This window comes from Malus sylvestris, chromosome 13 (assembly GCF_916048215.2).
Source record: "Malus sylvestris chromosome 13, drMalSylv7.2, whole genome shotgun sequence".
Lineage (NCBI taxonomy): Eukaryota > Viridiplantae > Streptophyta > Magnoliopsida > Rosales > Rosaceae > Malus > Malus sylvestris.
Genome location: NC_062272.1, coordinates 13,106,193 through 13,131,484, shown reverse-complemented (window position 1 = coordinate 13,131,484; position 25,292 = coordinate 13,106,193). Strand labels below are relative to the sequence as shown.

General features: G+C 37.0%; 3 protein-coding genes across 3 annotated transcripts; 2 read left to right on the top strand and 1 right to left on the bottom strand.

The window, feature by feature from the left end:
• Positions 1-4,941: 4,941 nt before the first annotated feature.
• LOC126596436 (cysteine-tryptophan domain-containing zinc finger protein 3-like) lies at positions 4,942-13,992 on the top strand. The gene is made up of 11 exons (XM_050263022.1): positions 4,942-5,509; positions 6,643-6,715; positions 6,811-6,935; positions 7,056-7,448; positions 7,542-8,767; positions 8,948-9,375; positions 9,479-11,478; positions 11,587-11,744; positions 11,958-12,118; positions 12,551-12,708; positions 13,257-13,992. Exons 1-11 carry the CDS (start codon positions 5,408-5,410, stop codon positions 13,473-13,475), a joined length of 5,043 nt encoding a protein of 1,680 aa, XP_050118979.1. The 5' UTR covers positions 4,942-5,407; the 3' UTR covers positions 13,476-13,992.
• A 2,238-nt stretch (positions 13,993-16,230) lies between these two features.
• LOC126596437 (pentatricopeptide repeat-containing protein At4g15720) lies at positions 16,231-18,072 on the bottom strand. Its single transcript, XM_050263023.1, has one exon. The coding sequence runs from the start codon at positions 18,062-18,064 to the stop codon at positions 16,256-16,258; it is 1,809 nt and encodes a 602-aa protein (XP_050118980.1). The 5' UTR covers positions 18,065-18,072; the 3' UTR covers positions 16,231-16,255.
• A 4,767-nt stretch (positions 18,073-22,839) lies between these two features.
• LOC126595318 (protein SRG1-like) lies at positions 22,840-25,087 on the top strand. Its single transcript, XM_050261652.1, has 4 exons — positions 22,840-23,171; positions 23,410-23,657; positions 24,017-24,344; positions 24,559-25,087. The coding sequence occupies exons 1-4, from the start codon at positions 22,914-22,916 to the stop codon at positions 24,805-24,807; spliced, it is 1,083 nt and encodes a 360-aa protein (XP_050117609.1). The 5' UTR covers positions 22,840-22,913; the 3' UTR covers positions 24,808-25,087.
• Positions 25,088-25,292: the final 205 nt, after the last annotated feature.

Here is a 25,292-nt window from a genome sequence, read left to right as displayed (position 1 = left end):
ATTGTGAAGAATGAATTCATATGTAAAAACAAAAACAAAATATCACATTGTAGTAGCCAGTAAATATGAAAATATAGATTCTGACCTCCTCTCCTAATGTTACGAGTTCTCCTTCGTGCATCGACTCATCTACTCGCTCTTCTCGTTCCCCTTGCATCATTCACACCTCTTCTTTGAAACATTTCAAGATTTCCATTTGGGCATCTTCTTCTATTATGACCCAATGTACCATAATTTTTGCATGATAATGCATAAGATCTCTTTCTCTTTCCCCCGTTCATCCGCCTCTTTTTTCCTATTTTTTGTGGGCCTCCCACGGGGTTTCCTTAAGGGTGGGGGATGAATGGCATCATAAGGGTCGTCTGCCCAATATCTCTCATCTGGAACATGGTGAATATGATATGAGTATGATGCCACATACTTCTCTTTGGTGAAGAATTCATGACAATAGTCTTCTGGGTTGGCTCTCTTCCATATAATGCATGCACACACATGCTTACATGGAATCCCGCTAATTTGTCATTCCATACAACTGCAGTGGCTTGTAGGCAATTGCACAATGTGCTTTTGGGAAATGTAATGCACTTCAAACTCGTCTTCACCTGGTCCAATAAAAAAAAAAGTCATATTAAGTGTTTCAGAAAAAGAAAAAAGAAAAAAAAAGATATACTATGGAATAAATAAAAACAATTTGATAATTGTTACCTGCATGAGCTACTGTAATGTTCCTACATTCTTGCACATTTGTATTTAACTTCTTTCTTGCGCCTTCAGTTAGCCTAGTAGGCCATTCCATCCCTCTTGTACATCTATTTGGATATTGTCTCATCATTGTTTCCCTAATTGTATCAATGAACATTAATATTGGTTTTCCTCTCACTTGTTCACCACTGAATTAAATGATTCTGACATATTGTTAGTAATATGATCATTCTTTACATGACGATCAAAGACATGCTTGCTCCATTGCAAAGGGTAAATTTTATTTAGCCTATTCCATACGTCTTCATCAAGTTTGTTTATTTCTTCCATTGCCTTTGTAAAACTCGCAACATCACATGTTCTAGCCGCTTTTCATAAGTTACTTCGAAGAAGTAACCCAAGGTTCATTTTTTCTCATATTGCTATAGATATGTCTACAACAATGTCTATGCGGAGAATGTTCCATATGTTTGATACTGCGTCAATAACACGCTTGAAATACGCAACATTGTTAACAAAATTCATTTAGTCAAAGTACGTTAAAAACACAAAATAAGAATAATGCTACATTTTTGTCTATCTGACATAAAGGTCCATGGAATGTTGTCTGAGTTGTGACTACCAATTATTGTTTCCAAGTGAGTCATGAAGAATGTCCAGCTTTCTGTGCACTCTAATTCAACTATTGCCATAGCTATTGGAAACACCTCAGAACTACTGTCTAGACTAATTACGGTTAATAGTTGGCCTTCAAAAGACCTTTTCAAGAAGCACCCATAAACTCCAATAAAAGGCCTACATCCATTTACAAAACCATCTCTCATTGATGCAAAGCAAATGAAGAAACGCTTTAAGATAGGATACCCTAAGTTTCTATCAACTTGAATCTTCACTCCCTGAATTTGATTTGAGAACCTCATTCTCATATTTTCTTAACTTACCATAACATGCAACATGTTTCCCTTCCACGACCTCTTTAGCCTTCTGTCTTGCTCTTTAAACTATTACCCAATTTTCTAGCTATTCAAGTCAAAGTTGCATTAGAGTTCTTCTTACCTTTAGTACAAATATGCTCATTGTTGTATGACTTAATCATATAAGTTATTGAGGATATTGTGGGTGTAGGAGAGGCATGAATACACCATGTACAACCAATAGCCTGAGTTAAAAAAAATAAAAAATAAAATAAAACATGAGCAAAGCAATAATATTAAACATGTATACTATAAATAGTATGAAAATGAATCATACCTTACAAACAGTAGTAACTCGAGTTCTTTCATTCTTTTTTCGATGAATTTCGAATCCCTTTTGTATAACATAGTCTTAAAGTGTATTCCGAAAATGCTTAATATCATTAAATACTTGACCATCCTTCAACTCCACATTTCCTGACAGGTAATCCTTGTATAGCCTCTTACTCAAACCCTTCATACAGTCAACCTCTTCCTCATCTTCAGAACTAACTACCTTGTCGTGAATGGAGTCCGAATTATAATCAGAAAGCCCATCATCATTGTCCAAATCTTGTCCATAACCATCAATACTATAATCACTAGTAGCATTGGATGTGTAATCCTCATATTCGTTACCATTAACCACATCTTCACCATTTATATTAGGTTTCAAATCGTTGTCCTCATCATCCGTGAATGGGAACAACTCGTTTTCTCCTTCACCAATATCTTCAGGTACTCGACCCTCGTCACCACTGCTACCCACATTCTCATTCTCATTAACTATGTCAAAATACAAATCAACTACAAACTTCATATGCAATTCAAATAACTGAAACTTACTTTTAATATCATCATTTGATTTTATAGCTTGTAGCATACCAGTACTTGGGTGCCTAAACTCAACCAAAAATTCCATATACGGGCATCTTCTTTATTAATGCACAATGAGAAAACATGATCATACAAATCAATAAGGGAATACTTATCGCTGTCAATGTTAATGCTTTTTCTAGTAGGGTTGCTTTGAAAGTGAAGCTCAATATCAAACATTACCATATTGTTAAACTAATCTCACTGTAAAAAGTAGAATAAACACAACGTCAAATACAAAATTACACCATCACAAAAGCATGAACTACAAGACGTTAAAAATTACACCACACAAAACTTTGATACAATGACATGAAAATTATAAAAGGACATTTCTGATTTCATTGGGTGAGGGAACAATAGAATAATGAAACCACACTACAACAAGATTATGGAAAAATAACAAATAAAAACATGTTCTAATGAAACCAACCTTCAATTGCATGGCAAATGTAGCTCTTTGCTTTATTTCAGCAACCTTGATTAATGAAGCTTAATTAGATTTAGTCCAAGCAACTAGAGCAACAAGGGCTGGAGAAACCAACCAACGAAGGATATTTGTGTTCACGCTATTGTGAACAAAGGCTTTTATATGGTAGAACTATTAGGTTTTTTTTTTTTTAATTTTCTTTTAAATAATGATAGGTCTAACTAAAACTTGTAGCCAAACACTAGTTTAACTTCGTAAGGGTATTTTTATATTTTCATAACTTATGTCATGACTGCTAGAGTTTTTTTTGTCATGGAGGGAGGTTGATGAAATGATTTTAAAACATCAAGGGGTGTTTGTGATATGTTGAGAACCTAAGGGGGTTTTGTAAAAACACAAAAAACCTCAGGGGGTGTTTGTGTAATTAACCCATTTATTAAGTTTACTAACTTATACTTTTGACTCATTCATATGTTTAGGATAGTAAGTACTATAAAAAACATAAAAGTTGAGAAATGCATTCAATAGTTCTACGTTTAAAAATCTCGGAGTATAGGATGGCGGAAGATGTTTTAACTTGGTTGCAGCCTTGTAGGATGACCAAAGTGAGGATATGCAAAATCTAAGTGGGCAATCTCAAAGATGAACAAGACAACGATTAACTAAGAAATGAGTAAGCTAGAGAAACCAAATTTTGTAAACCAAATGAAATGGTTATTGATGATTGGATTGTTACTTAAGTGTTGATTAACATGCTTATTTATTAAAAGAGAGTTATTTTCGATTTTGTTATTGTTATACTGCGTTGCTTAAGTAATCGTGTCCCAATCCAACATTTCGAAACCATAAAAAAACTAAGGTCCACATTCTGCGTGACAAGTATGCGGTAGCATATCTCGCCTAACTCAAAACACGTGGCAAACATCGTCGTTTCCTCGGAAACCGATGCCTCCGATTTCCCAGAATTTGAAGCTATCGTAATAAATGCACCCTTTCTTTCATACGCCAAAATTATACGTGAAAAAATAAATTAAATAAGGGTAAAATACATTTTACTCCCTTAGGTTTGAAGTCGATTTCAATTCCTTACAACATCTTTAAAACATTTCAATTTCATACATTTACTTATCATTTTATTTCAATTTCATGCATCCGTTAGAAAATCCGTTAAGTAAACCGTTAAGTGATGACGTGGCTGCCAAATTTGTACCACATGGCAAAAAATTAATTTTTTATGCATTTAAAATATTATAATAATTTATCCTATTAAAAAAAAACCCATCTTCTTCCCCGAGCACACCCATCCCACCCCACAAAGCATCTAGAAACCCATCTCCCACCCCACCCACAAACACCTGCACATTGAATTAAAAAATTTGAAGCCAAATCAAAACCCCACCCACAAACACTTGCACACTAGCGTATCGGGAAGCTTTTAGGGCTTCTTCAAGATTGAGCTACAATGTGACTTCATGGCCAATGCGGTCGGAGACGACGAGGCTTGCATGGGTGACATCGCGCATAACGATTTCGTCCTCTCAGGACATGGCGTTTCGATGCCTGAGGGTGGGTTTTGGATGGGGTGGGGTGGGATGGATGTGCTCGGGAAGAAGATAGGTTTCTTTTATTTTTTATAATAGGATAAATTATTATAATATTTTAAATGTATAAATTTTTTTTTACCACGTGACACAAATTTGGCAACCATGTCATCATCACGTCATCACTTAACGGTTTACTTAAAGAATTTTCTAACGGATGTATGAAATTGATATAAAATGATAAGTAAATGTATGAAATTGAAATATTTTAAGGATATTGTAAGGAATTAAAATCGATCCCAAATCTGAGGAATAAAATATAATTTACCTATTAAATAATAAATCGCAAACCAAAACAAATCAGAAATAAAAATAAATAAATAAATAGAAAAAGGGGCAAAAATAAGGAAAGCAAGGCAGAAATAAAATAAATTAATAAATTAATAAAATTGTGCACCAACAAAGAGAAGAAGAAGAAGAGAGAGTGTGCGTAAAATTGAATCAATCAGATACGATTGCTCCGCCGTAGAAACCCGTTGCAGCCAATCAATAATCAGCACTGATCGGCCCCGACCAATCTCCGCCGTCGATCCTGGAACCCGGTGATCGTAGACTTCCACCGGAAGAGCTTTAACATAATATGAATTCAGTGAATTTTTATTTAATATTTTTGGGGATTTTTTTCATAGGGGGGTTTTGAAATTCCTACTGTGAAAGTTCGGTTATCGGAGAATCTGGTTCTGGGTTGTGTTGGGTTTTCCGAGAGCATTGGTGGGTCGGAGAGGGTATTTTGGGGATTGGACTGATGCTGGAATTTAGGGAAGGTCGGTGCGTGAAGGGGTGAAAAGGTTGGGGTTTTGGGGGTAGAGGTAGGTTAGGGTTAGGGTTTGGTAAGGTTGGTTGTGATGGAGGGGAATAATACTGAGCTTGAAGAAGGCGAGGCTCCTTGCAATTACAAGGATGATGACGAGGGAAACCTTGACCCGGACAACGATCTCTCTTACATTGTAAGGGCATCTTTGTCTCATTGATTCATTCGTGTTCGAATTTCTCCTTAGAATCTTTACTGAAAGCTTTGGAGTTGATTAACAATATATGAACATCTTAAGAAGATAATAGGGTGTTGAATTTGTTCTTAAGACTGAGTTTCTATGCTGTCTTTGATGTATGTCTGTTGTATTATAATGGTGGATTGTAATTTTAACTGCTTGTTTGGTTTCCAAGAAAAAAATAAGAATGTAAGGAAATTGAGTTTGAAATGGAATTTTAGACTTGCAGACAACTGTTTGCAGGGTGAAGTAGAAATTTTTATCCCTTGGATAGTAAAACGTAATGCAATAATTAGTTGTCTTTAAGTTGCGCTGTATTCCAACGCATTGTGATATACAAATGCTTCGGAAACTGCCAGTGAAGTTTCTGGGTGTTTTCGGCTGGCTTTAGATACAATGTAGATTATTTTCTGTTCAAGTATAGAAAAAGTACATTCATGGCTGATTGCTGAATATTTGATTGTGCAACAGCATTATTTTAGTGAACTCTTGGGGTTATTCATTGGTACCATTTATTGACTATGAGTTGTGGTATATAGAGTTTTTAAATGAGCCGAAGTTTTCTTTTTTTCATTTTGATGCTTCATAGATTACTTATATGGTTATTGATCCAAGGAAAGCATTAGTGAATTTGAACTCAATACTTGTTTGTTCAGTGTACAAGATAAAAAAATATTTAAACCCCCTATAAATTTCCAAATGCTGAGTAGCTGAGTTGAGATTAGTAGGCCAAATGTTTGTCTCTGAAACTAACATTTAGTTTTCACTTCCTCGATTTTGTCGTCTTGGCTATCAAAATAACTTTGAAAAGCGTTATTGATTGCCAGATACATGAACAAATCCCATGATGGGCTAAGCTGGTTTTAGGTAACAGTAAGACAAGTTTAGACAATCAGCGTCTTTAGAAAATAAAGAATGAAAGTAAAGTAGGATTTTCTTCTGCAACGTTCTGTAATTACCCTTTGTGTTTCTGTACAGACATTGTGGTTTTAGTCTTTTTTTTTTTTTTTTTTTTTCTTTTTTTATCTATGTAATGACACTTCAATAAAAATTTTTTTTATGTAACGGCACTATCTTTTGATTTTGTCAAGGATGAGAGAATTCAGAATGCTCTGGGCCATTTCCTGCAGGATTTTGAGGGCGGGAATTCTGTTGAGACTTTGGGTAAGTGACATACATGAAAGTAGTAGACAGTGCTGCATATTTGTCCTTGTAAATTTAGTGACTCATCAGGTGGATGGACTTTACTGTTCTGTCAGGGGCAAAATACGGTGGGTATGGCTCTTTTTTACCATCTCATGAAAGGTCTTCGTCCATTTTGTCTCATCCAAGGACCCCACAGATAAACTACAACGCATCAAGATCTCCTAAAAGTTTAACAGAGGTATATGATAAAATTCTTCTTATTTGTTTTTTGGTAGGAAGGATTTATTTATGGCTGAGATCTTGTCAGATTGGAAAGTTCTATTTTAGTTGAGCATTTGTGGGTTATGTTAACATACAGGGTGCCCCTCAGAATCTGAAATCTTATTCAAAAGCAGCCCCAAATGTGAGGCTTGGAACTGCTAACAATGCTCATTTTTCACATAATTCAAGGGTCCTCCCTGGAGATATTTCAGTTAAACGGAATTCATGCCTGCCTTTTGTACAAGTAGCTGAGGGATGTTCCTTGAAAGATGAAACTTCAAACAGACAGGGGAATCCAACTGATCAAAGGACACTGAAGGTTCGAATCAAAATGAACCCTGATAACACGGTTCGGAAGAATGTAGCAATATATAGTGGTCTTGGACTTAGCTCTCCATCTTCATCTTCGGAGAACAGCCCTGAGGAATGTAAGGAGATGATACCTCCATCTCAAGTGATTGTGGATGACACTACCACTAACATTATTCAGGTAAGCTCAGATGTTTTAGTGCAGTTTCTATAGCTGTAGATGGACCTAAAATGATCTGTTGCATTGATGGGCGTTGTTTATGTTTTGTAACAGGTTATGACTTCCTTCCCTGTTCTTGGTGATGCATTGTTATCACCACTCCATGACAGTTTGCTTTGCTTAGCAAGAAAGACAAGGCTTTATCAACAAAAACCAGTGCCTTCATCTAAGGGTCATCAAGAACATTCATCTTTGTCTGTAGATGATACTGTTTTCACACAGGGGAATGCCAAAGTGTCAGAGGAGATAAAAATGAAAGTATCCAGGAAGGGTGAAAGTCCGGTAGCACTGAAGCTTGAGAATGGTATCAAGAATAACACGAAAATTATCATGAAAAAGAAATCAGAAGCTGGGAGTCGAGAAGACAAGGAGCATGTGCCCAATGACTTGAAAGCGACACCTTTGTCCAATTCAGTATTTGTTGGTAATTGTTTGAAAGTGATTGGTAAGACACCTGAAGCTTCCTGGGAGGCCAATGAGAATGAGGTGAAAGGAAAATTATCTTCCTCTGAATTAGTGAAGGAAGAGTCATTTGAGTTGATATCTAATCAGGATTTTCCAGTTGATCTCAGGGATGATGTCAAGTGCAAGGGTAACAAGATTTCAGCCGCAAAAGATGATTCTGATGTATACAAATGCAAGGAAGAGCATGACCTGCCCAAACGCAATGCTGGTAAGAAAGGTCCATCATGTGAACAAGCAAAAACTAATGTGCATAGCAAGAGAGCAAAGCTATCTTCCGAGGGCAAGATCAAGTCAAAGGAAAATCAAACCAGTGAAAAGCCACCTAATATTTCAACAAAGGAACGCATGGAGTTTGAAATAGGTGTATTACCAACAGATAAATTGAGTGGAGGTCATGGTGTTCGTCCATCTGATATAAAAATTCAGAAGTCAAAGTCAAAGAAGGATAAGGTCAGTGGTAATCAAAGAGTCGAAGTGTGGGGCAAAAGATTGGAACAAAGGGATAAAGTGGATCTAGCAGAAAGACCTGCTGCTGATATTGATATAAAAGGGAGGGCATGTTTGGATAAACCAAAGGAAAAATTGAGTGGCAAAAAGTCCGAGAATAGGTTACTGTCAAAAGATGCTCCCATTCCGTGCCAACGAACAAAGGAAAATGGACTGGCTTTGGAGCTCGTACCTGCAGCTGCAGCTCCTGTCATTATAGCAGAAGATTGGGTGTGCTGTGATAGTTGTCATACGTGGCGGCTTCTACCCTACGGTACTAAGCCGGAGCAACTCCCTGAGAAGTGGTTGTGTAGCATGCTTAATTGGCTGTAAGCTTCCTTCTCATTGTTGGGGTTGACAATAACATTTGCACACCTTTTCTTTTTCATTCTCTCTCTCTCTCTCTCTCTCTCTCACACACACACACACTCAGATATTCGAGTAATCACATGAGCGTATGTGTGCCTGTTTTGCTGCCTTTTCAATGTGGTATTGAAATTATTTTGTAGGCCCGGGATGAATCAATGTGACATAAGTGAAGAGGAAACAACCAAAGCACTCTATGCATTATACCAGATGCCATCTTCAGAAGGTATAAATAAGCTGCAGACTCATGCTAATGGAACAGCATCTGCAGTACTTGCAGTTGATGCCCTACATTATGATCAGAATCTCAGTTCTCATGCCATGTCTAATCAAGGGAAGAAGATACATGGTTCAAAGGAAATACCAAATGCAGGTAATGGAAGTGGTCTCTTGAACTCTACAAAGAACCACCTGCAAGTAGCTGTAAAAAGTATAAGCTCAAATGACATAAACCAGCCTCCTTTAGAATCAAATCTGATAAAGAAATCTAGTTCTCGACATCTGAGCAAGCTGCAAAACTTGGGAATTGAAAAAAGCATACCTAAGCAGAAGGAGAAGCAAACAAGTGGAGGTATGCGATTATCTGTAAAGTTTCCCTTTCCTACTGCCATAACACGTTTATGCAAAAGTAGTAACCAGTGCCTGTATTTATTTGGGTTGTTCTATATCTGCAGGTAATGCCAAGGCAGTAAGATTGAAAAACAAGGAGGGTGATCAGCATACATTTGGAACTTCTAAGAAACCGAAGAGAGGAGATATGGGGCAAGCTGATAAGAACCCGAATTCTAATGTTGACATTGGAAAGGTTTGTGTTGGTTCAAGTGCTGGTTTGTTAAACCAGGCACGTGGTCAGGACGCCAAATACAATGACCTCTGTCATTCTGAAGACACAAAGGATGTAGCCAAGCCTGCCAAGTACAAATTACAAGTTTCTGCAAAGAAATTGAAAGACCAAATTCGGGTCTCCTTGCATGGTGGGGCTTTGGACGTGAGAACAGGTACTAGAGATAGTTCCATGAAGAAAAGAAAGATGAGAGAGTGGCAGGATTCTCAGAATAATGTGGAGACATTTCAAGATTTTGGGCATGAAGGGAAGGTGTGTACCAAGGAGGAAAATGGTGAAAGCGGATATCGGAAGGAGAAGAAGTCCAGGATTCTGAAGTCTGATCGTAAAGAGTCTAGTACTAGCAATGGAGATGATAGATCAAATAGAAAAAGCAGAGCAACCCAGATTGTCATGTCAGGCACCAAAGTTCATTCAATTCATCTTGCGGAAAAGGATAGGAGTATTGTAAAAGACCAGCAACCCAAGAAACATAGTAAAAAGAACGCATCTCAACAAACATTCAATGGTGTAAATTTATTGGGAAGGGATTTGGGATCCGGGCATGTTTCTTTGGCTGCCACTTCAAGCTCTTCAAAGGTTTCAGGTTCCTATAAAACTAGAGTTAACTTTGAAGAAGTAAAAGGCTCACCTGTAGAATCAGTTTCTTCATCTCCTTTGAGGACCTCCAATGCAGACAGGCTTACTTCAGCAAGGGGAGATGCTTTGGGGATAGATGATTCCGCTTATGGTGGTTTTCCTTTAACAAATAATTCCGAAAGATGCTGGGGCGGGGATGGAACTAGTAACATTGATAGATTGGGGACAACCAAGAAGGAATCAATTTTGTGTAGTAGTCATACTGAATCCCATAAATTTTCATTAGTAGGCTACCAGGATGGAGATGCCAATGGTGAATTCAATGTCACTGCCAAACCTTCTTGTGAAGTTTGGAATAGCCATTTGCTCAGTGGTAATGATGATGGTTTGGAAAATGGTCAGTGCCTCAGTAATCAGCATGTCATGAATCATTCACATGAAGATGATAGAGAGAACAAGAACCACTCTGGAGATGCTGTTTGTGTGCAAAAATCTGGCAAGGGTTCCTGTTTGCAGTCTAAGGACATTGTTAGAAGTGGCACTTCTAATTTGGATAGGAACAGGATGAAGGTTTCTGATCCAGTGAATGATTACTTGAAGAAGAGTCAAAGATATGTGTCTGAGATGGAACCCAATTATGTTCATGAAAAAGGGAATAATATTAGACACGATCTTCCTGATAAGTGTAGCATTAAGTGGGTTGAGGTCAAGGATGAAAACTATCATATTGGTAGGGGGGATAATGCAGGACATGGGTCAAGTGACAGTGGAGTGGAAACTCAACTAAAACGAAAGGACTATGATGTGTCAGATGTGAAGTTTAGTTCTACACAGGGCCCTAATAGGAAGGGCGCCCTGCAACAGAACCTGATTCAGAATCATGAGGGCGGTCAGATGCAACATGAGTCAAGATGTGGGAAACCACAATTGTTTTCACATTGCCAAGGTGAAAGGAAAGAAGAAACACCATCTCTTTGCCCCCAACCTATTGCAGCATCTGAGAGAGTAGAAGTGTTTCAAGGGCTTCCAGTTGATACCGTTGTCAATGGTGATGTGCCAAAGTCACTAAAGCAGGCTGGGACTGCTGCTAACAAGAATGGAGTTAATTTCAATTTAGTACATCTCATGCCTGATCAACAGAGAGCATTAGATGTCAGTGCGCCAAGTCCTGTGAGAAACTCCTCAGGCCAAACTGCTACTAATACCTTGATAGAAGCCAAGAGGCTTAGAGACTATGCTGATTATCTTAAGGTTTCCTGTTCTCATTTGACTTTTAGCTTATCTTTAGTACATAACATAATGGATACAAATTTGTTTTTCTGTTCTCTTAACTCATACTGTGTTTTTACTATGTTTTAGAACTCTGGGTTTGATTTTGAAAGTAGTGAGGCTTATTTTCAAGCTGCCCTGAAGTATCTCCAAGGAGCTGTGCTTTTAGAAAGTTGCAGTAGTGAGAATGGCAAACATGGAGACATAACTACGTTGCAAGTGTACAGTACTACAGCTAAACTTTGCGAGTAAGTTAAATGCTCTCAGTTTTAAGAGAAATAGATGTTTCTCGACCAGATGACTTATTTCTCAGCTAATAGATTCAATTAGCTATTATTTAATGCAGAGATGGCCCATTTTAATTTTAATAAAATACGTAATGTACCATACAGTTTTGAAGCTTTTGTTTCTGCATTCCTATAGCCGGTTTTGGCTCTGTGCTGAACCTTTTGAATTCACAGATTATGTGCCCATGAATATGAAAGCCGCAAAGAAGTGGCTTCTGCTGCCTTGGCTTATAAATGCATGGAGGTGGCATACATGAGGGTGGTTTACTGTAAACATTCTAGTACAAACAGAGATCGGCGTGAGTTGCAAGCGACTTTCAATATGGCTCCTCTAGGTAAGGAGGTTATGAATGATTTATGCAATAATCTTTGGATTTCATGTCAAGTTTCAGTTTTGTTCTTCCACTAGGAGATGGTTGCGATTTCAAGTTATAGGTTATTTATTCTAGTTTGAACGTTTATGTTACTGAACAATCATGTGGTCCCCTTGCTTTTATCACTTACAATTCACTACATGTTTACTTGAAAATGTCAAGTCTTTAGAGATACTGTCTGTTATTGTTATTTGCAGAAACATATTTATCATATAACTAATAATAAAATATCTACCATTATCTATCTGTCATTTCTGATAAAAATGTACCTGATAGCTTCTGTTGATAAAAACAGCAGGAGGTCCAAATCTGGTGTCTTCTGACCTTTCTACTGAGAAAGAATATCAAACAACTCAACTTTTTTTTTTCCCTGTCTTTAAACTCTCTGTTCAGGTGAGTCTCCATCGTCTTCTGCATCAGATTTAGATAACTTGAACAACCAATTGATGGCAGAAAAGTCTATATTGTCCAACGGAGCTGGTTCTCATGTTTTTGGAAACCATGTTGTTGCTGCTCGTAACCGCTCTAATTTTGTCAGGCTGCTTGACTTTGTAAGTTGATTCGGTCTCGCACTCGGTCTCAATATGAATTTTATGAACTTGCTAAGAATTGTTCTTTCAAGGTATTTTGATACTCACTTATTCAGGACCAAAGATTCAGTACTATGAATCATGGATGTATACTGGATAAAAGTGTTAGGAAGCTGAATTAAAATTTCCAGCCACTGGGTATTGCATGTTTTCCTAGATTAGCCAATTGTTATTGGAGTTTCAGCGAAGAAAAAGAAAAAAAAAACTATTGTATGAAAGCTTCCAAGCAAGCCTATTTTTTTCCTATAAGCATCTTGAGTGACTTGTGATTATCTTGAAAGTTGATTATTTCTTAATTGACAGCTAACTCAGTGCATATCTAGGACTTTTAGTTGGCAGGGTTTTGACAGTAGGCTCATTCTAGTTTCTTTTTCGCTTCTGTTTTTTAAAGTACTTGGTTGGATTATAAATTCGTAGGTCATCCCATCTCATTTAAGACCAGTAAGATATTTTCGCACAGATTTAAGTATATGGTAATGGTTTTAAGATGAGTATATATTATTTTGCAGACACATGATGTAAATTTTGCAATGGAAGCCTCAAGGAAATCCCAGAATGCTTTTGCAGCTGCTTGCACAAAACTGGGAGATGCACATAAGAATGGTTCTATTTCTTCTATTAGGAGGGTCATGGATTTCAGCTTCCAAGATTTAGAGGAGCTTATCCGTCTGGTTAAGCTTGCAATGGAGGCCATAAGTCGATCCAAATTTGGTGGTGCCAGAGATTAAGTCAACCCTGTATATATTGAACGTTTTCATGATTTCTCTCCTAAGAAGGCAGGCATCAGGAAAAAAAAGGAGAAAGGATGCCCGCCTGGACCTTCACTTGAAAATTTTCATAGAAGGCTGGTTACTGACAGTTCATTGCTCTTCTGTACATGTGTACAAAGTGAGATTGATTACCAATTTTTGTAATGTATTTTTTTGCAAGTTAAGTCTATTTTTGACACCGACAAGGGCACATCATGCTCAGCCATAAGTTTTCATGGGTTGGGAAAAGAGGAATTAATTGTTCGGGAGCACAGCTCGGAGATATTGTAATAGTTCAGTTATATATGTTTTTTTGGGCTCCTGTAGTTTGGAGCTTGAGGGTTTAAAAAATGTCTATAGGGATTTGAAGAATATTCTTAGGCAACGATTTTGAGAAGGTTGAATACTGATATAGTGGTGACTGGTCAATGCTCTATCAAGCATTTATTTTGTTTTATTAAAATTTTGATGGAATGCAAACCAAATTCTTGGGCAAGGTTCCCCTTATACTTGTAGAAAAAAAGCTTAAGCTTTTGTTGATTGTGCCAGCTTTCCAAGGACCGACGCATGAATGAAATCTTCAGGTATGTAATATTTTACTTCACTTTAATGGCAACAAGGGAGGAGTCGTTCGAGTAATGTATTTATCAATATGTTGAAGTTACCTTGGAACTTTTTTATGTTGGTGTAGGTGATAATCAAAGAACTTTGGTTGAGCAACCCCTGAGAAGTTCAGACTTGTGACCTACGTGGTGGAGTACACTCTAGGACCATCGCTGCATGTGAGTTCAAGACTTCCAGGTGTAAGAAAAACAGGTTTTCAAATGTTTTTCTATTGCAAGAATTACCCTATATTATTCATGTGTTGTTCTAATAATAAATTTTTCCTTGTATGCGGTAGGATGTGTCAGTTTACTTCTGCATCAATAACTTGTGCTTTGATGTGTACACATGAAATTTTTTTCGCAATTCATGCTATCTACTTGTGATACACTGAGATTTAAGAGTTGAAGTTCTATATCTAGTTTCAAAAATTTACAAGGGGTTCTTTTTTCTCGGTTGGAGTTGTTGCTCATGAGTAACTTAGAAATATAATTTTCCTTTTTGTGGGAAAAGGCTTTGTTGTTGTTGTTTTTGGTTTATGTTAAGCTTGCAGTTTGCTATTCTATTATCAGTAATAATATCTTATGCTGTGGTTCATGAGCCGTGACTGTATTTTCAGTTCAAATGGTCCTGGTGTTGGTCAGACTGGTTTGCTTATTGCATCAACTGAGTGAACATACTCATTTTTTCCGCGGCACTCAACTTGTTGGTTTTCATGCTACTTTCACTTGTATTCCATGTGGTGTCATTCATTGTTTTGCAAGCTTGTATTTTGCCAATGTCACCATTGATTGTTGAGTTATCAGCGTTAGATTTACAATGAGCGAATGAGGTTCTACCTATTATGTTTCGCAAAATTGTAGATCTATCCATGTTGGTGATTGATATGGCTGCTTTATATTGAATTTCAGTGCACAACAAATTTAAATGGCTGAGTTCCGTTTTGATATGTTTAGCGATAAAGTTTTGTAGAGGCAGCCATGCTTAAGGGTGTTCATACCTGTGTACACCACTTTCAGTAACCACTCTCCCATAATTCCATGGTGGTGTTGGTCTCTCTCTCTCTCTCTCTCTCTCTCTCTCTCTCTCTCTCTCTCTCTCTCTCTCTCTCTCTCAGTTGATTGTTATTCTGTCAGCTTATATACGAATAGTTCTTTCTGTTATTTTTAAACGTAGTAAGATAACGGTCTTTCTTCTGTGATGTAGGTGTAGTACATCAGTCGTGCTAGATAGGCAAGCTTTTTCTTGATTTGATTCTTGCCTTGAAACGTTAAATATGTAGATTTGAATTAATATCTAGTTTTGTTCTTTTATGATGAGGAAGCCGGATACTTTCCACAGTATACAGGTTTTATCGAATCAGTGTTACTCTACCGGTTTTGATTGGTGCTGACTTTGGTCGCTGGCAGCAGCAGGTGCTGGTTATTTACATGTATTTTCTGTTTCTCTTGTTTTTCTTTTTACTCCAACATTGAGTATTCTTTTCAGTGTTGCCTCCAGGATTTGTGCACTATTTATCGTACATAAACAATAACGATTAAAGTAATAATACAGCTATCAGCATTTTTTCATCATCGGTGTTATCTGTTCTAATCATCATTTTAATTCTTTTGAGTTGTGGAATTTATTTTCTTTCTTGAAGATTTTCTCGAGGCGTCAGCCCCGTATGGTTGAACAGCTCTCATGGACTGCCGGAGTAGGAGATCTCTGTTTGAAAACTTTCCGACGTGATGAGCATTAGACTGTTAATGGAAAGATGGCTGCTTGTGAATTTGGCAGAAGTTTAATCCGAACTTGGAGATTGGAAACGTTGTTTGTTTAAGGCAATGCAAGGGTCAGACGTCTTTTGCTACTTTTGGAGAATTCATGGGTTTTTCATGTCCTCTGGGAGAAAGAGATTCTCTATTTGGGACGTCTTGAAAAAATCTTCTCAATTTTCTTCAACTTTGGTGTCGTTTATTATTTAGGTTTCAAGTGTTTAAGCAACCATGTCAATAAATGAGATCGTAGTCAACGAAAAATTGAGAAGCGAGGTTTCTTCAGTGCGCAATGTCTTTAAGAAAGACTGGACATCCTGCATAGAGAAAAATTGCCTTCCGGGGATCAATATTAAATATCCGTAATCATTAAGTATATAAACACAAACTGGATACTAATTACCAAAAATCCGTACACGTGCAGGAACCACTTTTGAAGTGATGAAATCTATTAACATCTCTAACAACAAATTCCCTCTCAACAATCTCACTAATTAACTTGAAAGCTTCATGACAATCCCTACACATTCTCAAGTTCTTCATTATTCTAATGATCACTCCTTTCGGTATGCTTATCAACGCAAATCCCAACGCTAATCTCTCACTGTGCAAACCTACAATTTCCTCCTTGGCCTCCTCCTCCACATCGACAAAGACCAGTCCCAAACTCCCTCCTACATACCCTCTTTGTTTCATTTTCCCTTCTAAATCCCTCAACAAAGCCACCACCTCGCTCCCCCGCGCACAGGATGACACATCTCCGGCGTAGAATACGTAAGTTGAGTCCTTGACCTCAACCCAGCTGCACCCGGGTTCTTTTTGCACTCCAGTACGCCTCATTTCTGACCTAAGATCATGAGAGTTCTCCCACTCTCCGTTCAATGCGTAAGCATTTGATAATGTGACGTATGCACCCGCTACTTGTTGGTTAGAGTCTATTAGCCGTCTGCTAGCTTCAACAGCGATGTCTACCCTTCCGTGAAGCCTACTCGCCGAAAGAAGCGTGCCCCACAACAAGGCCTCTTGGTTTGGTTCTGCTTGGATAGATTTGGCTAGTTCGTAAGCCTCGTTGAGCCGGCCAGTTCTACCAAGCATATCAACGACGCACGTATGATGCTTTGCATTCGGTAATATTCCATGCTTCTCAAACATAGATTCCAAGTGTTGGAGGCCTTCATCTACAAGCCCTGAATGGCTACAAGCATGCAAAACCCCAACAAAGGTGACATTGTTTGGTTTTATTCCTCTATCGATCATTTCTTGAAAGAGTTGAAGAGACATTCTCCCAAGTCCGTACTTTGCTGCAGCCACAATCATTGAAGTGTAGGGTATTACAGTAGGATTCCGAATCCTCCGGAAAACCTTATCAGAATATTCAACACACCCACATTTAGCATACATGTCCACCAGTGCACTTGCAATCACATCATTTGAATCATGGCTACCCCGAATTACTGATCCATGTGCAACTTTCCCAGAAACTAATCTACCCAAGCTTGCACAAGCATTGACAACACTAGCCAACATAAAATGATTCGGGCGCTCCGACGTCAATCGATTAAATTCTCGAAAAAGTTGAAGTGCTTCCTGCCCCTGCGCGTTTTGTGCATAAGCACAAATAATTGAAGTCCAAGAAACAACATTCCTACAACTCATGGAATCAAAAACCCGTTGAGCATTATCGACATCGTTGCACTTCCCGTACATATCAACCAGCGAAGAGCAAACAACAAGGTTAGATTGAAAACCCAAAACTTCAACAAGCCCATGAACTTTCTTCCCAGTTCTGAGATGAGCAAGGATCGAACACGCATTAATCACAGTCGCGAATGTGAACTCATTGGGAATAACCGAACACTCGGGCATCTTCCCAAAGAGCCAGAGAGCCATTCCGGGCTGACCCGTGTCGACATAACCGGCCATGAGCGAGGTCCACGACACAACGTTTGGTTCCGGCATTTCATCAAACAGTTGGCCTGCAAGGTCGATTCTTCGGAGCCTGACATAACAGTTGATGACATGGTTTGTGGTGAAAGTGTCATATAAATAACCGGATTTTATAGCGGCGGAATGCAGTGACTCTGCGGAGCCGGAATCTTTACAGTGCCGGAGCTGTTCAACGAGATGAAAATTTGACGGTTTATTTTGGCGGGAAAGGTTTGAGGCGGTGAAGGCAAAAATGAGATTTTGGTTCAACGGGTTTCTCATCTGTCTCGCGCGCTCTCACACACGAGGGATCTTTCTGGTTTATAACGTGAACGGTCAAACGACGACGTTTGGTAACCAATAATAATTTCTAACTACCTTCCCTCTTACCTTTCCTTTTTGCATTTTCCACTCAATTGTTTATCCTCTTTTCACATATGCCCCTACTTAATAACCCAAATGTTAATCGCACCAATACTTCTAATTTTTTCATTAATATTAAACATTACAATTTGTTCTTTTTTTTTTTAATTTAATTTCTTTTTTTTATTACGATCTAATGTTATTTCTCTTCACTTGTAAGTAAGATGTGGTTCAATTATTATCAAAGTCGAATTTGAACCACATTTTTACTAGCCTTTTGTGAGGCTTAACCGACTTACCCGCCATTTTTTTAGTACACCAATATTTTTACACTAAGGGAGGGGGAGTTCGGCTAAGCCACACAATGGACAATCTAATTTGGTATCAAATTCGTTATTTACGAAATTCAAACTTAAGACCTCTCACCCATGTCCCATTAGTCTAGCCAGTATCGTTTGTATAAAAAAATAAAAAATACAAATAAAAGCAAGGGAGTCCTTAACGAATTGGAAATGTTTAATATTAATGAAGAAAATGAACAGTATGGTATGGTTAAGATTTGGAATATTAAATTAGGGACATATGTGGAAAGAAAAGAAACAAATTTTAAAAATATTAACTACCTATATTTAAATGTAAGTGTAGTACGCGTGACATAAACTAAGGAGTGGTAACATTGACTTGTAGAAAATTTTACGAGATTCTTTCAAAGTAGAATTCTATATGGATTATGTGTCACCTCACAATTTAACTTTACTTTTCACACATACATGATAAAACATAATACAAAAAACATGAGATTGCAAAGAATTTATAAAAAGTCTCAATTTGAAGAGAATCTCGTTTAGCAATCTGAAGTTTTTGCACATGTGCACATCACTTTCTAGCTCCTAAAAATTGATGGACTGCATCGGTGCACGATTCTTTCTAGCCCTTGAAAAACTGGCTTGATATTGCTTGCGCAAACAACAAGATCAATCATATAAATTGAGATTGACGGTGCCTAAGTCTTCTATCTTTTCAGAAAGAAACAATCAAACATATCATGCACCACCATCTCCCAATCTCAATTCTCAATGGTGTTATGTAGGTTGCCGTCCATAATTAAAAAGCACCCATTCATATAAATGTTTTTTAGTTGACAACGAGACATAAATCTGAAAGAAACAAAAATTACATAAAAAAATTACGAGATCGCAAAATCCTAATTATATCTACAACTAGCAATCGACCACAAGAAATATAAGCTAGCTAAATAAAGGGAACCAAATTGCATGGCAAAATCAAACTATACATTACTATTTACCTTCTACTATTTGCTTTGGAATATCTCTTTGTCTACCTTTAGCATATTCATCGTCACCTTCCTCAGATTATTTTAAGAAAATATTTTCTTTTGTTTTGACCTTATTTTTCCATGATAATTTTGTTTTTCTTTTCTCTATACAAATGAAGAGCTATTTACAAAAATAGTATGAGTCAAGTTATCGTGATATATCAAACTTGCTATAAACGGATTCAAACTTACAGTTGTGTTAGTCAAACTCAAATCCTCCTCCCCCGATTAAATGGAGACAGTTAGTTTAGCTAATTGGTAGTCTTTTGCAAAGAAATTATATTTTAAGTTTTTATTTTACAACAATATATATATATATATGTATGTATGTATATATTATAAAAGTTTACAGAACTATATTATTGCATGACATGGTGTGCCCTAGCTTCGGTCATACATGGATTGATGAAAACAAATGTCTGTATTTATGTGTGTGTGTGTGTGTGTAAATGAAACTTGTGACAAGTGTCGTGATGGAGTGAAGCAATTTTATGGGGGTAGAGTTTCCTCCAAAAGATATCGATAGGGGGGCGGGTGTTTCCAAGTTGTAGAATTCAATTCATTGTGTTTTTGGACTTCATCTTGGTCGCATTCGGAAAGTTTAAGAAATTGTGCCACCTTGGGGCCAGGAAGAGAGGAGGCCGACGTTGACATGGTGGGAAGGAGGTCAGGATCGAGAGAGGGATGATACCATGTAAAAAACCTGCAACAGGTAAGTTGAATTGTAGAAGTCATAGTCCGAATTCATTCATTTACAACGCACAAAAACATTGGATTACAAAGACTCTTGTTTACAGTTTTGTGTCCATATTTTTCTTTACATTCACCAAAATTTAATTAACCAAGTATATTATGACCTTTTATAAACTAGTTAGCCTTTTAAAATGTAAAACAACGATTGCCCTTGTAGTTGATATAAAGGGAGTGATTCCGGATTTTCGCACTCCCTTTTAATCCCATGCACTTTCGTTTTAAGTTTGTCAGATAATTTCTTTTTAACTCATTCAGTCTAATCAATAAACTAAATGATAAAAAAAAAAATTGTTATTAGCACTCTAAAAGTCTCATTTTACACTTTTCATAAGTGCATTTTTCCTTCTAATTATAGAAAGTTTGAAGTGCCAAATGAGATTTTTAAAATGCTAATAATAATTTTCTAAAAAAAACATAAAAAGTATGAAAATCCCCCTCTAATTAGAGGAGAGAGAGCGTGTGATTCTTGGGAGGAGGGGGGACACTCGCATTTTGGACACGTGTTTTTTTTTTTATCAAGAAATTTAAGGAGATGACAACAATTTAACACTGTTAAATGGGTGGACAAATGTCACTAACTTATAAAAACCAAAGAGAGGGCACATTCATTTTGGGTGGAGTAATGCTAAGAAACCTAAATTTGTAGATAAAATTTGCAAACCAAATGATGTGTCATAAATAAGAAATGATCATGTTTATCAACGCTTAAGTAATAGTTCATGATTCCAATTATTAACTTTTATGTTATTTAATTTATAAAATTTTATCTACCAACTTAATCTCTCTAGCATTGCTGTTAGGGATGCAAAAGAGTACGGTGACCGGAGGATGATGAGGGTGGACAAAGACATGATGACAACACTAGATTTGGTCTGCAAAAATGAAGGCATCTGAATACCAATTGAGATTTGGTCTGCAAAAAGGATGATACCATGTAAAAAACCTGTAACAGGTAAGTTGAATTGTAGAAGCCGTAGTTCGAATTCATTCATTGACAACTCACAAAAACATTTGATTACAAAGACTTGTTTACAGTTTTGTGTCCAAATTTTTCTTTACATTCACCAAAATTTAATTAACCAAGTATATTATGACCTTTTATAAACTAGTTAGCCTTTTAAATTGTAAAAAAAACGATTGCCCTTGTAGTTGATATAAAGGGAGTGATTCTGGATTTCCCCACTCCCTTTTAATCCCATGCACTTTCGTTTTAAGTTTGTCAGTTAATTTCTTTTTAACTCATTCAGTCTAATCAATAAACTAAATGATAAAAAAAATGAATTGTTATTAGCACTGTAAAAATTTCATTTTACACTCTTCATAAGTGTATTTTTTCTTATAATTATAGAAAGTTTGAAGTGCCAAATGAGAATTTTAAAGTGTTAATAACAATTTTCTAAAATAAACATAAAAAGTACAACAAAAAAAGTATGAAAATCCCACTCTGATTAGAGGAGAGAGAGCATGTGATTCTCGAGAGGAGGGGGGACACTCGCATTTTGGACACGTGTTTTTTTTTATCAAGAAATTTAAGGAGATGACAACAATTTAACACTGTTAAATGGGTGGACATTGTCACTAAATTATAAAAACCAAAGAGAGGGCACATTCATTTTGGGTGGAGTAATGCTAAGAAACCTAAATTTGTGGACAAAATTTACAAACCAAATGATGTGTCATAAATTAGAAATGATCATGTTTATCAACGCTTAAGTAATAGTTATGATTCCAATCATTAATTTTTATGTCATTTAATTTATAAAATTTTATTTACAAATTTAATCTTTCTAACATTACTGTTAGGGATGCAAAAGAGTACGGTGACCGGAGGATGATGAGGGTGGACAAAGACATGATGACAACACTAGATTTGGTCTGCAAAAATGAGAATGGCCCCTACTACTATCACCCATATAAGTCTGCCACAATAGACAATTGCTTGTACCACCACCACCACACCACACTGTTGGAACTTAGATTCCTTTCTCTTACAGGTTACAAGAACAACAATTATTGCATCATGTGCCATACCATAAAAATAAATAAAGGATGCTTTGGGAAAATTATCAGGTTTAACAATCACACGGTTACTTGATGTTATCAATTCATGAATTATATATAATTTATGTAAACGATATGGCTAATATTTTATGTAGTTATGATATGGTAGTAATAAGTAGACACTAACACACGGTTACTTGGTGCTAGTGAATTGCATAATGGTAACAAGAGAAATGCTGAAATACCTATGTGAGTCTTCTCGGCCCTTAAAAATATGGACTTGCCACAGCTAATCCCCTTCTAAAAAAAAGATATCGACATACTGTTATAAGTAGACAAGTATTATAGAAGAGTAAATCAAGAACATCATTTAGCAGTGTGACAGACACCGAAAAATTTATACAATACTAGCCAATTATTTGATTGGTCCTTAGTCCAAGGGGCTACATGTATGACTTAACTTTAGAAAGTGCATGAATCTAGGTCCCCACAAGCTCACACACCCAATGTTTGACGTAACAACACAAAATTAAGTTACAAAGACCATAACAAGGTGCCTAACATCAATGATTCTCTCCCTATAAATACAGGCTTCTACAAGACTTGAGAGCTATCAAATACAAACTAACCAAATCAAGAGAATTTAGTTTGTTACCTCCAAATTGTGCTTCCTCCCCAATGGCCCCTGTACCCATTTATCCCATCAAGGTTGGTCACATTGACGATGTCCAAGAACTCAGAAAATCCAAGCCTTCTATTATTCCTGAGAGATTTGTGAGGGACATGACTGAGAGGCCAGCACTTGCCACTCCCATGCCATGCTCCACTGACATTCCCACCATCAATTTCTCAAAGCTTGCAAAAGGGACCAAAGATGAAATCAAAAGTGAGATTTCCCAGCTTGCAAATGCCTGTGAGAACTGGGGATTTTTCCAGGTAAAAATTCCACACAACTCTCTTTTTCTGTTTACTTGTAAGGAAAACATGATAATGCAGATCTGGGTGTAGCCAAGTTGGTTAGAGCAATGTGATCTCCTCTCTACACCAAAGTTTCAATCTCTCATACTCCATTTCCGCGATTTAGATGAATTAGTGTAGAAATAATGCTTGCATCAGAAAAACATGGCAAATCATGGAAGCTAACTACTGGTCTGTTGTGGCTATTTTATGACAGGTGGTTAATCATGGGATTGATCTGAGTATACTCGAGAGCATAGAGAAGGTGGCCAAGGAATTTTTCATGCTGCCTTTGGAGGAGAAGAAGAAGTATGCGATGGCTCCTGGGACAGTTCAGGGATATGGCCAGGCTTTTGTTTTATCAGAAGACCAGAAATTGGACTGGTGCAACATGTTTGCTCTTGGGGTTGTACCAAACTTTATAAGAAACCCCATGTTATGGCCAACAAACCCAGAAAATTTCAGGTAAAAGTTTCTTCCACGCTTCAAAATATGTTCTCTTTTTAGGCATATTGATTGTCATGCAAATCACAGTTTGACATATACATATATAATTAATAAAAAACTCAAGAAAACTGTTATTAACACTCGAAAAAGTTCATCGTGCTCTCCTCTACGCATAAAAGTTTGCTTTGTGTTTTTATAAAGTTAGACTGAATAATGATTTTTTAGAATGACAATAATAGTTGTAAGAACCAAAGCAAAAAATTTATATTCATGGGTCAACTGTGTCCATCTATTGGGAAGGGCCAAGTATTTCTTTTTCTTATTATTAAAATCTAAAGTCTAAAACTTTTTCCTTCTTTTGTTTTCCCCCACTCAAGTGAAAGTGTAGAGGTCTATTCAAAGGAAGTGAGGAAGCTGTGCCAGAATCTGCTGAAATACATAGCCATGAGCCTTGGATTGAAAGGTGATGTGTTTGAGAAGATGTTTGGGGAGGCTGTGCAAGCCCTAAGGATGAACTACTACCCTCCATGTTCAAGACCTGACCTAGTTTTGGGACTAAGTCCACACTCAGATGGGAGTGCCCTCACAGTTTTGCAGCAAGGGAAGGGCAACTCAGTGGGACTTCAAATCCTCAAAGATGACAGATGGGTCCCTGTTAAGCCCATTCCCAATGCACTTGTGATCAACATTGGAGACACCATAGAAGTGAGTAAAAATATAGTTGCATAAGAAAATGTCTCGTAATTTAAGGACAAGCAGGAAGCTCCTGAAAGGATTGGCACCCTCTTTTTCGGAATTGAAGGGTGGGTGCTTTGCGCCTTTGGACTGATGAGCTAATCTTGCGTAATTCTTGATATTGATTATTAAAAAGTGGCATTTTGATTGTTGTTATTTTTCTAACATGAAAAATGAAATGCAGGTTCTTACAAATGGGAAATACAAGAGTGTGGAGCATAGAGCAGTGACACACAAGGAGGAAGACAGGCTTTCAATTGTGACATTTTATGCTCCTAGCTATGAGATAGAGGTTGGACCAATGGCAGAATTGGTGGATGAAAACAACCCATGCAAGTATAGAAGATACAATCATGGAGAATACAGTAAACACTATGTAACAAACAAGTTGCAAGGCAAGAAAACCTTGGAGTTTGCTAAGATTCAAACCTAAATCTCAAATTAATTGACAAGACCCCATTTAGTCCCCAACCCTTCATTACTGTCAAAATACGAAAATAGTTGTGAAATGTTATTGGTAACATGTTGGAACTTAATGTACCACCATGTTACTAACATAAAATTCAACAGATGTCTTGTACAAAGAACTTCTGTACGGTGATGTCAAGTAAGTGTAAATTATTGGGATGCACTGTTCATATGTAACTCATTTTGTACGATCTCCACCAATCAATCCCGTGGGGTCTTTGTGCTCACAAGCTTTTCTTGTCAAATTGCGTTTGTTTATATACTTAACTAGCAGTACACGCCAGCATAAGTAAACAAGAATGGAGTAGGAGTAGATTGTTTGTCTTCCCATTTCCATACTCTTCTCATCTCATTCTGTTTATGTGGTCACGGTTAAAATATGTTAATATTTTATATTGATTTTTCTATAAAAATAATAAAACAAAAATTAATAGGAATATAAAATATTGA